The following is a 12,336-nucleotide window of genomic DNA, read 5'->3' on the forward strand; positions in this document are numbered from 1 at the left end:
TGCCTTGTCTTGATGTGTTTGCTAGCAATCTCAGGTTAAAATAGGCTAGGCATGGATCAAAGGAGCAAGGAAGGAAGCATGCAAGTGGAGAAAAGCAAGAAAAGCAAAAAAAGCCAAAGAATTTATCTCGGCCAAGGACGCGCACGCGCACATCACGAAATCGACCAGGGACGCGTACGCGTACCATGCGCGTCCGCGCTGAAGGCCACACGTGACTTTTAAATAGAAAACGTGCCCAACAATTTCTGGGAAGTTGTGGGGCCCAATTACAACTAATTTTAGCGCCAAAGTGCTTTAAAGGACCAAGGATTGAAGGGGAAAATCATCATTCCATCTATCTTTAATACGTTCACATTAGGATTAGTTTAGAGATAGTTTCTAGAGAGAGAAACTCTCACTTCTCTCTAGAATTAGGATTAGGTTTAGGTTAATCTCTCCTCTTAGATCTAGGTTTAATTCATGCTTTGGTTTACTATTCCTTTATCAATTCTTACTCCTCTACTCTTCCTCTCTCTAGTTTTGTACTTTAATCTTTGTAATTCTTCACTTTGTTGTGGATATATCTTTGTTCTTTTGTTTTCTTTCAATAATACAATTTGAGATAATTCATGATAATTGTGATTTCCTTGATTGTTGTTGTTAATTCTTTGCATTCAATTGTTGTTAGAATTCATCCTTGTTGTGATTTACTATACTTTTCTTTTGTACCTTCCAAGTGTTTGATGAAATGCTTGGGAGGATGTTAGAATAGAATTTTATGTTCTTGACTTGGGAAGGTAACTTAGGAACTCTTGAGTTACTAATATCCAAGTGATTGATAGTTGATAGCCATTGACTCTCACCTTCATTAATTCAATTAGTGGAAACTAGGATTTATGGATTTGAATTGATATAGCTCACTTGACTTTCCTTTGCTATTCGTTAGAGGATGACTTAGTGGGATTGATCCTTGCAACTAACATAATTGTGGTTAGTGATAATGATAAAGGTCCTTGACAACCAAACCTTGCCAAGACTGTTTTGTTAATAAAATTTCGTTTCAATTTACTTTTCATGTTTCTCATCTAAAACCCCAAAATAAATAAGTCCATAACCGATAACAAGAACACTACCCTGCAAGTCCTTTGAGAGATGACCCGAGGTTTAAATACTTCGGTTTATAGATTTTAGGAGTTTGTACTTGTGACAAACAAATTTTTGTATGAAAGGGTTATTGTTAGTTTAGAGACTATACTTTACAACGAGAATTCATTGGTGAAATTCTAAACCGTCAAAAATCCAATCATCACCCGTGTCATCAAATTTAATGAAAAGATTCTTTGTTTTTTTTATTTAATTTTTGAATTAAGAAAATATATTATTAGTTTTTAGAATTTTAATTTTGTATCAATTAGGATTAGATATAAAAGGAGAAAAGATTCAGGACTTCGGGCTCTCTTCTCTTCTTCTGTCTCATTCCGCACTTTTACACCTTTTACTCTAGAGTTTTTCTCTGAGCTATGAGCAACTAAATCTCCATTGTTAAGGTTAGGAGCTCTGATTATTTTAATAGATTAATACTATTGTCATTCTACTCTTAATCAATGCATTGATTTAACTTCAAGGATTAATTTCGTTCTTCATCCTAGGAATTAGAGTATATTAGAAGATAACTCTTGTTCTATTTGAATTCTTGTTGAATCTTGGAAAAGTTATATCATTGGAATTATAGCGTGAAATCAATTTCTCACAACTATCTGATTATCTGTATTTAACGTGATACGTGACATATAATCGCCTCATTTTTTGGGTACTTAGGATTTGTGTGTCTCATAAGCTAGAAGTGGACTTAATCTTCTAATTTAAATTAAGCGACCAAGGAATTGGCAGTTGATTGAGTTAGAGGAGATTAAATTACTAAGGAATTAGGGTTTGATCATTTAAGTTTTGCTATGAATTGAATCTTCGCATGATTAAAGTAGCTGATAAGAATTATTAATCCAAAAATTTAAACATCTCTTAAGCCTTAACTATTTTCTCACATTATTTTCACCAACCATTCACTGCTTGCTTTCTTGCACTCTCTGATTTACTGTTTTATGCTATTTGAACTTGAAATCTCTCATTTTAGCTTGTCTAACTATAATCACTCAACTATTGTTACTTAATTCATTAATCATCATGGGATCGACACTCACTCACCTGAGTTATTACTTGGTATGAACCGGTGCACTTGCCAATTAGTTTGTAGTATCCAAAATTCGTATCAAGTTTTCGACGCCGTTACCGAAGATTATCTGTAATGTACAACTACCTGTTATTTGATTAGCTAGATTGTACTTTTTCTTAAAAATTAATTTTGCTTATTTTTCTGCCTTAATTTTCGAAATTTCCTTTGCTGTTTTCCTTTAGTTTTACTCATTTTATTTTTTTATTCCCCCTTCTTAGTTTTGAATTTTTTTGCTTTAGTATCTTTCTTTATTTTCAAAAATTTCCTCTTCTTTTATTTATTTTATTTTATTTTATTTCTTTTATCCGATTTACCTTATTGAAAATTCTCTTCACTTTAACGTAAAGATTCCCACTTTTTCTTGTTTTTTTGTTTGTTTGAGTAAGAATAGGAAGAAAGAACCTCTTCTTAATTTTGATCCTGAAGGAAATCATGATCTGGTAACTACATTTTAGATTAAATACAAAAAAATAATTACCATTACTGATCAAATCAAACATGCGAGTTATGACAACACAAAATTAAACTAGAGTCTAAAACCTCGTCACCAAACTCCATCTCTTCACTTCCAACCTCAGTAATATCCAACAGTTGCATGGCCTATAATTCCGAAAGAAACACAGTAACCGAAAGGAAAAAAAATCCTTATTAAATATCATGTAAATAAAACCTCAAACACAAGCACCAAAAATACAACATCAGCTAGAAATCATGCTAATCATCCTATCCGTTTTAGCTTAACAACAACTGCATGGAAATGAAAACGATAGGTAATAGAATTATTTATTCTATTTTAGCTATTATTTAATTCATTAAAAAATATAAGCACCATTATATAATGACCATCATGTAGAATTATATACATAAATTTTTTTCTATGCATGGAGGAAGAACATAAGCACACAATTCATTATAAACCACTCATATAAGCATATAATTAGTGAATTTTTGCCAATTCAGCACACATAAGCATATAAACCCGTCAGCATGAAAAATAAGAAACTAATATACAGGAAGCATGTAGGCATACCACATAATATGCAAGAAGCATATGAGCATATAAATACAAAATATACAGGGAGCATATAAAGATTCCATGCCATTATAAAAAAACTCATATAAGCATTCCATGATTAACATGCAACCAATACAACTACCAGACACATTAACTTAGACCTATAGTTACTTTTTTAATTCATTCAATGACCATTATGTAGGAGGAATACATGCATACCATACATTATAATGCAGTCATATAAGCATACCAACTAATTAATTTATGCTATTTCATCATTCATATAAGTACATAAGGCCATCTGCATGACAAATAAGAATATAATAGGATGGTTAGCATATAAGCATGCCATATAATATCCATGCAGCATACATTCATATACACATGTACGCATAAAATTTGCTTCCTGCATATAAGGATACCATTCAATTAATTTATGCAACTTCTCCATGCATATAATCATACCATTTAATATAAAATAATCACAACTTTAGTTGAATCTCAACTCATCAATCACATATAGATACTGCATTAATTATAAAAACAAACACCCCATTCACATTGTGACTCCGAATCTACATTATTCAAAAAATAACCATCCATGGCCCAATTTCTTGATCGTAATTGCTCACCTTGTTCGACTTCTCACCGTGGACAACGACATCACCGGATATATTTTCATGTTAATTTGATAAATTCTCTGCAACGGCAGACGGAACACAATCTAACGGTTCAACCATCTGGCACTCCATTAATGAACCTCGGCTCAGTGGTGTGCATGAAGAAGGACCCTCACTTAAAACACGTTCGTCTTACGATGTCGCCATTCGGAAGACGGCACACCGGCTGCGCACTGTCCTTTCTGGAGATCCTGGTTGCTGCGTCGGCACGACTATCGTGCAAACCAATGGGACGCAATGCTGGCCGGTGGACTGTGCGGATGAGAAGGCGGTGGTAACAGATGCAGACAGCAGTCGGTGATCGTGGCGGGGCTGAAGCGGCGAGATTCTCGGAATAATCAAGAGAGTGGAGGTTACACCGTCTTGAGAGAAGGAGATCATTGGTTTGATTCTATAACTGACGGTAATCCTAATTTGTTTCAAATTTCAAATTAGAAAGAAATCAAAATTAATTAATTACCTATAATTTAATTTTAATTACAATTAAACTTCCATTGTATGCATTGTACAATAAGGGTATTGGCTCATCATACTTTTCTTTAATTTATTTTATCTGTTTAATATTTTTCATTGATGCTCCACCTTGTTGGGTTGAGCTTTTTATTTAAGAAAAAACACATAAAATATTTGAATATAATTTTTTATATAATTAAAAATTTAATATGAGAAATTATGAGTTTATATATTATTTCTTGGTTAGTTACATAATTTATTTCCTGTGATATTATAAATTAATGCAGCTATGACAATGTATGTTTTTCTCTATATTATTAAAAACAGGTGAGATTGATCTTAAGCTGGTTTTACATAGATGAATATTCTCGAAGATTATATATGCGACTATATAAATAGATTTTCTTTACATTTTCAAAAACTAATTAAATTTAGTATTGACATGACAACTATATAAATAACTTAATTAAATGTCATTATCTGACACTAACACGATTTTGGTCCTTTTTTATATAATTTTCATAATTTTATAAAATAAAATATATTTAATATCAGAATTTATATATTTATTGAATTAATATTTTTTTATAATATATTTTTTATGTAATTGAATAATTTAATATAAAATATTATGAAATTGATGCTTGGTTAATTATATAGATAAATGTTATTTTATATGATATTATAAATGTGGACATATAGAAATTAATTATATTAAGTGTATATTAAAATTAATTATTAAAATTAGTTATTATTATATAATATATATTAAATATATATAAAATATATATTAAAAATAAATTAAATAATACGTATATAAATATATAATAACTGATTTGAGAGCTCCTCTAAACAGAATGATGAGCTGTCACTATCTTTTCGCATTGTACTACTGTGAAACAACGTTATTTGTTTCTTAGAATTCATTCATAGAAAATGTTGCAAAGTCACTCTAATGGAGCGCCAAAAGCAAATGACAGTGATAAGAGAATGCTAACTCATCACTCTACTTGTTAAGAAGTAAGTCACGGTTGAAAATGAGTCGAGAAATTACTATAATATCCAAAGTCCAATCTTAAAAACGATTATAATACCATTGAAATTTCCAAAGTCAAATTAGGCACATCACGAATTTCAATATCACTGTGAAAATTTAGTTTCATTTAAGGGCATAATTATTAACGCCAAATAATAATGATATTTTTAGCCACTAATATGAAAATTTATGATCGAGTGACTATATAGAATCCCGACGTTATTAAACCATCCTAATAATATCCTATAATAGTCCAACTTAATTAGAAGATCAGAAACTCCTGCTTTGCGCCTCTAGACATCCCTCAATCTCTATCATTCTCACATTTAACAGTATATAAGTAACATAAAGCCACGATGTTGTGCCTCATGGCATTATGAATTAAGATTTCTGCGTACGCAATTAGAGGTAGGATCGACTGGGTAGTAGACTAGTAGTGATGAGTGTTTATCAATTTCCTCAACTTATTAGTATCTAATGTTACAAAGTATGTATTTGTAGGGACTGGATCGGACTTGATACAAACACATGGATCGCAAAAGGCAAAAATCAAACGAAGGCAAAGACATAATGAGCAACCTACCCGAACAAATCATGAGCCAAATACTCTCTTGTCTCCCCATCAGAGACGCTGTCCGTACAAGCGTGTTATCCAAGACATGGATAGGCCGCTGGACATGTGTCACCAAGCTAGAATTGAATGAGCACATTTTCTATCACGGCAAGAAGAAGACAGGAAAACAACACTTCATAGACTTCGTGAACAGATCTCTCCTCCTCACTGAAAGTTCAAGTGTCCAGAGTTTTATTCTTGTTATTTTCAACAAACACGATCCATCCGTTGTGAACACATGGATGGCAAATATCTTGGGTAGACGTGTCAAGAAACTTGATCTTCGTTTAGATCATGATCTTAACTTATCAGCTCTTTCTTCTCATAATCTCTTTATGAAAAACAAATATTATATGGAAGAATTGGTCTTGCACATGAGTCGTTGTGCTATTCGAATTCCGACGCCGTCATACTCATATGGCTATTTCCATTTCAGCAACTTAGAATTCTTGGACCTGTCTGGGATTACATTTACTTTTCACTTGAAAGATGTGAGACTTAGTTGCCCTGTGCTCAAAGAGCTGAAGACAAAAAATTGCTACTGGCTAAGGGTAAAATGTGTGACTTTCGAAGTACCTTTGCTTGAAAGGTTTTCCGTTGAACACGGCAGCAGCAAAGCTGTATCTGGCGAGGAGTCGCTTAATAATTTTGCTGCTATGATCAAGATTTGTTCTTCGCGTCTAACCGAATTCACATGGGGTGGTTATATGTTAGAAGATCTTGTTTTTGCTGATCCATCATCAGCCAAAGGTGCTACTGCAAATATCATTTTACGGAGACCTAAAAATGTGACTCTACAAGAAACACAGATTCGTATTTCTAGGCTTTTTAAACAATTCACTCAAGTAAAATGCCTCAACCTTGTGGGCACACAGGTAACAGATGTTGTTTCAAACGATTTTTTTTAAGATGTTTTTTATTAATTAAAATTTAATGCATGTAATCGATTAAATTATGTTATTTTTGTCACAAATTTATATATAATCGATAACTTAGTTTTTTTTCTTCAATCATACACGTGTATATATAAATAACTTTTATAATAATCGTAGTTTGATAATAGATACTACTTTATTAATTCACTTGTTTATAAATTAAAGAATAAAACTCAAAATAGTCCCTGACAATTACCTCGAAAGACAACGAGGTCCTTAACAAAAAAAACTCAATTCGACCTCTGACAATTACTTCTGACAATTACTTCGAAAGGACAACGAGACTAAATTCAGGTTGTTTCTTTTGGTATAGGGCCTAACCGGTCCCAAAAAAAAAATCAAGGACTGGATTGGATGTTTTTTTTTTCCTTTTTTGGGGTTCTCGATGTCCTTTCGAGATAATTGTCAGATGTCGAGATAATTGTCAGGAGCCGGATGGGATCTCCGCTCTAAATTAAATGTGAATAATAATTGTTAGATTAGCTAAAAGAATAACTACGTTATACTAAAATAAAAAAAAAAGTTAAATGAGTTTAACCTCGAAATTAACATATTTGATATAAGCTATATATAATAAAGAACATTTAAAAAAAAATTATATACCAAATTTCTCTCATATATCCTTTGTTATTGATAATAGATATATTGTATAATTCAGAATTTTTGGACACATGCGAAACATTTGCTATATCTATATATTTGTTCAAAAATCTTTTATATTTGCAAAGAAGTTTCATTTGAAGTTATGCAGGTTCTGGCAGAATGCAAAGTTTCTTTGACTACTTTGCCATGGATGAAAATGTTGACCAGTCTTGAGCTTGACTTGGTTAATGGTGAAACTCTGTTAGGCTTACTTCATATGTCCCCAGTTATCAGGACCCTTGAATTTACGGTTAGTGATCACAAGAGGTTTATAAGTCACCATTTATTGCAATGATTATATATAGGTGCATTATAACAATGGTAATACTAAGTGACAAAGTATATTTTGATAACTAACTCGAACTAATTAAGTTGATTCAATAACTTAAGGATTGAGAAATATTTGTTGTTGAAGGAGAAGGAAGAGAAACATAACAAAAGAAATTTTATTGAATTTAATTACAAAAATAACTTGTTTATTTAAATTTTTTTATAATAAAAAAAAGTATGGAAGATTAGGTTAGTCAATATTAGCTAATTTTAAAGGTTTTAAGGTGTAATATTACATACTTTTAAATATTTGAATCATCTCTTAACTTTAAACAAAAAAATAATATTAATTTGTATTTAATTTATTAAAAAAATAAATAATACTTAAAAGTTTCGCATTAAAAAATTATAATATAATTATTAGAAGAATATGAATATATCATTATTTATTTATTTATTAGTGTGCCCCTTATTTCGACCTAACAATATTTCAGATTTCATTTAACCAGAATTTTTATTTTTTATTTTTCTAAGCCTTTCCAATTTGCTATATGCATTGTGCTATTTTTAGCTAGATCTTTGAAATGATTAATTAGAACCTTTTTTCAAAAAATAAAAATAAAAATAAAAATGATTGATCATTGTTAATTAATCAGGGAATATCTATGTTTGAGAAAGAGATATTGAATTCTGCTGCCGTGCCCAAATGCTTGCTGTCCACCCTAGAAGTGGTGAAATTCGGAAGAATTCATGGAAGTGAGCATGAGCTTTGTTTGGCTAAATTTATTGTGGAAAATGCTTTAGTACTAAAGAGGATGAGCTTCTCCTATTATGGTTGGCAAAGAGAATCGAAGGCTATTGAAGACTTCAAAGAAAAACTATTCACTTTTAAAAAAGGTTTCAAGTGTGCGATTATCGATTTTCATCATGCTGGTTACTAGCTATATGTTGGCATAAAACCTTGTTTTCCATTTCAAGATTTACTTGAGTTGGTATAGTTGTTTTGGCACATGTTTGAGACGGAAGACTTTGGTATCTGACTGTCCGCTTGTTTTTTTTTAGTTAGGAATGAGACTTGAATCCAAGACTTATAGATAAGGATGAAGAGATTATGTCATTTGAGCTATAGTTTATTGACAGTCCGCTTATATTCTGGACCAGCTTTAAATGAAATTACATGTAGTAGTCCAATTTAGACATTGATCCGCTCTTGGATAAATTTTTTAAAGACGTGTTCCTTGTCAAGCTTATTAAACAAAACTCACAGCAGGCATTTTTTTAAATAATTTTCATCAAATAACATAAGTGTAAAATAATTATAATGCCAGAATAATATACTCCAGAATCAATTACTACGCACTAAGATTACTTCATTTATTAGAGTAGTCGCTTTCTTTTGTATACAATAACATATCTAATATATGACCTACAGGTTAGATTAATTAGTATCATCTCTATTAGTTGAGGTTTGAAAACTATGTACTGATGTACATCTAGGTTTACTTCATTGAATGATAATGATGAATCACACTTTCATAGATGCTCCAAACTAATATACAATAAGTTAGTTACAATCAATCCAGCTCAACAACTACTCTAACTGCTTTTCTATTGTAATTGTTCCTTTCTGTTTCTATTTATAACTAACTTGATTCCCAATAATTAACTTAACAAACAAACTTAGTTAAAACAAGTAAATAAGTTCCTTTGCCAATTAGCTCAAGCCACATCACCTTTCACGTTGGGACCATGTATAATCCATCAATTCCACCTTTTACTCTTTCAAGTCACAATTGAAGTCCCTAAGAAGCATTATCCTGAAATCTACCTCCTAAACGATATCAAAGCTGACTCACCTTTTAGATATCACAATACCACCAATTCTGCTTGAAAGTGTTCATCAATTGCAGTGTCCAAAAATTGGCTTAACTTCAATACTGCATAGCTAATTTTTGGTCTAGTGTTGGTGAAGTATATAAAGTAACTTTCCTATCAATCTTTGATAATCAGAAGTTGATGCAAGAGTTGTTCCTGAAAATCTTGATAGTTGCACTGTGTATTGATACCAAAACAGATCTCAATATAGTATTTTACTGTTTACTGACTCGTTTGAGGCCATATATAGAATGACCTGACCTATTTGATCTACACACCAGACTTGGATTCAAGACTTCTAATCTATGTGGGACTTTGATGAACATAGCTCCTGAACCCTGATAGATCTCTACCTAAGTAGGCAGTGTTAAAATCCAGATGGTGAATAGACCAATTCTACATAACAGTTTCTGCCAAGATAGACAATCTTTAATGTTGCCATTTTCACAACTGGACTAAATGTCTCAAAAGTAATTTAGCTCTGCTGTTTGACCGAACCAACCTAGCTTTGTTTCACTCAATAGTGCCATTAATCTTGAGTTTGAGACTACATATCCTTCCAGGTGGTCAGGTGGTAAGTAACCAAATCTTATTCCTCTTTAGAGCACATAATTCATCATTAATAGCACTTTGCCAATAAGGATCCTTAATTGCTTCCTCATCATATGACTTGGGTTCTTGTTTTTTCGAGACTCAAAAAGAAAGATTTAAATGTAGGAGATAATAACTAAAATGATAGAACATGTAGGAGTTTCTTCTTTTATTTTATAATATTTTATGGTGTTTATTTCGGTACGATGATAAATTCATACATACAGGTACAATAAAATTATGGATAAATTAAAACATTAGATGTGGATTATATTTTTCAAATTAGGAATTAATTGTTATTTTTTTGAATATATATCATATCAATATTTTTACTAAATCACCCTTGTATTTAAATAAAAATAAAAAATATTTTTTATTTAAATTTATAAAAAAACTTAAATATCTTTTTTAATATTGGACAAAAACTAACATAGTCCTTTTAATTTAGTCAAAATTTAGATTGTTTTAGTTTTAAAATATTAAATCTGAATTAATTTAAAAATCAAAACCAAAATACATTTCATTAATCATATACACTAAAGAATTATTTCGTTTCTCATGAACCCTAATCTAATCTCTCTTACCCCCATTCATACAGAAAAGAAGAACACATCTAAACAATTATTTTTCATCATAGTATACCAGTCTACCAATAAAGAGCAACCTCACCCCTAATCCCTTACCTGGACAGCAGCAGTCTATCATCACTCTCTCCCTTCCTCGTAGCCGCGCTCCCTCTCCGTCGGTCTTCACTTAGTAGCAGCACGCACTAGCAGTCACCATGTCGTTTTTCATCGTTCTCCTCTCCGTCTGGACAAAGAAGAAGAAGAACCCAGTTCCTCCAGCAAAAACTTTTTCTCACAGCACAGCTTTCGTCGTTTGCTTGCATTTTTTTGCCAACATCATCCAGGTTTCTCAGCAAAGACTTTTTCTCTGTGAATTTATCAAATAATTTCTCAGTTTCTTCACACAACCTATTAGTCCTAACTTACAAATGACATGACTTGAGAAATTAATTTCAATTCGTTTATTCTGGAAAATGATCTACACTTTGACTCGTTTTAGAGTTTATATTCATTCTTATGATCTTTATTGTGACAAAGTTGATTGCATTTTTTATGGAAGAAATTTCTAAAGACACAAGCTGATAGGGAGTCAAGTTTGTTCTATGCCGAAATCCCAGGAGGCACAATTCTGCTACTCCGTGTTGAGGAGAAAGTGAGACTTTCTGCCCAATTTTGACGTAAGGTAGGCACTTAACTGATGGAATGCTATGCTAATATAAGAATGACTCACATACTTCTTCTTCATACCCTAGCCCAAAACATAAAAGTCTAGCCCAATAAGGATAAAAGACCCGCCTAAGAGGGTGGTCCCTACCGCATACCTAACCTCCTCAAAGAGGTGGGGCACGATTCAAAAGGGCAGCTTATGCTTATCTAAATAATTGCCTCCCCGAATCTCTCCAACTATCTCTATCTTCCCTGAAAGATAGATCCTAAAAAACTCTCAAGATATAGGAAACGGTTATCCATTAATAAAGATGGAACTACTCCAACAAAGGTGGTTATCTACTCTACTATAAATACACTTGCACCCCTCAGGTATAAGGCACGTTCTAATCTACTAAAAACTTGCCTAAAGCCCTTGCTAACTTAAGCATCGGAGTCTCTTGCAGGTACCACCACCCACCTCTTCACGAGAAACTCGGACAGGTGGCACCTCAACATCACAAGTCAGAAGCTACCACTCAAAGGGACCTAGACCTCATGTTCAGGCCCAAATCAACATTTCAAGTAACCCTCGGAACATTGACGTCATTGGCTGGGACCTGGGATTCACCCTCTAACAAATGGCGACCATGAGCACAGAGACGGCTATATGGCATCTGAGTCTAAGTCAGAAGATCAGCCAGAAGACCAAGCCCTCTTGCTTCTGCCGCCACCACCACACCATGGCCCCCACAGGGAAGGGATCTCAGGAAATCCTCAAACAAGGAGGATCCAGTCCGAGGTCT

The 12,336-nt window shown here is 32.5% G+C and overlaps 1 protein-coding gene across 1 annotated transcript; it reads left to right on the forward strand.

Moving 5' to 3' along the window:
• The first annotated feature begins 5,921 nt into the window (after nucleotides 1-5,921).
• Nucleotides 5,922-8,794, forward strand: LOC130940038 (F-box/LRR-repeat protein At5g38396-like). Its single transcript, XM_057868089.1, has 3 exons — nucleotides 5,922-6,881; nucleotides 7,693-7,833; nucleotides 8,510-8,794. The coding sequence occupies exons 1-3, from the start codon at nucleotides 5,922-5,924 to the stop codon at nucleotides 8,792-8,794; spliced, it is 1,386 nt and encodes a 461-aa protein (XP_057724072.1).
• The last annotated feature ends 3,542 nt before the right edge of the window (nucleotides 8,795-12,336 follow it).

This window comes from Arachis stenosperma, chromosome 7, assembly GCF_014773155.1.
Source record: "Arachis stenosperma cultivar V10309 chromosome 7, arast.V10309.gnm1.PFL2, whole genome shotgun sequence".
In the NCBI taxonomy this organism is placed as follows: domain Eukaryota; kingdom Viridiplantae; phylum Streptophyta; class Magnoliopsida; order Fabales; family Fabaceae; genus Arachis; species Arachis stenosperma.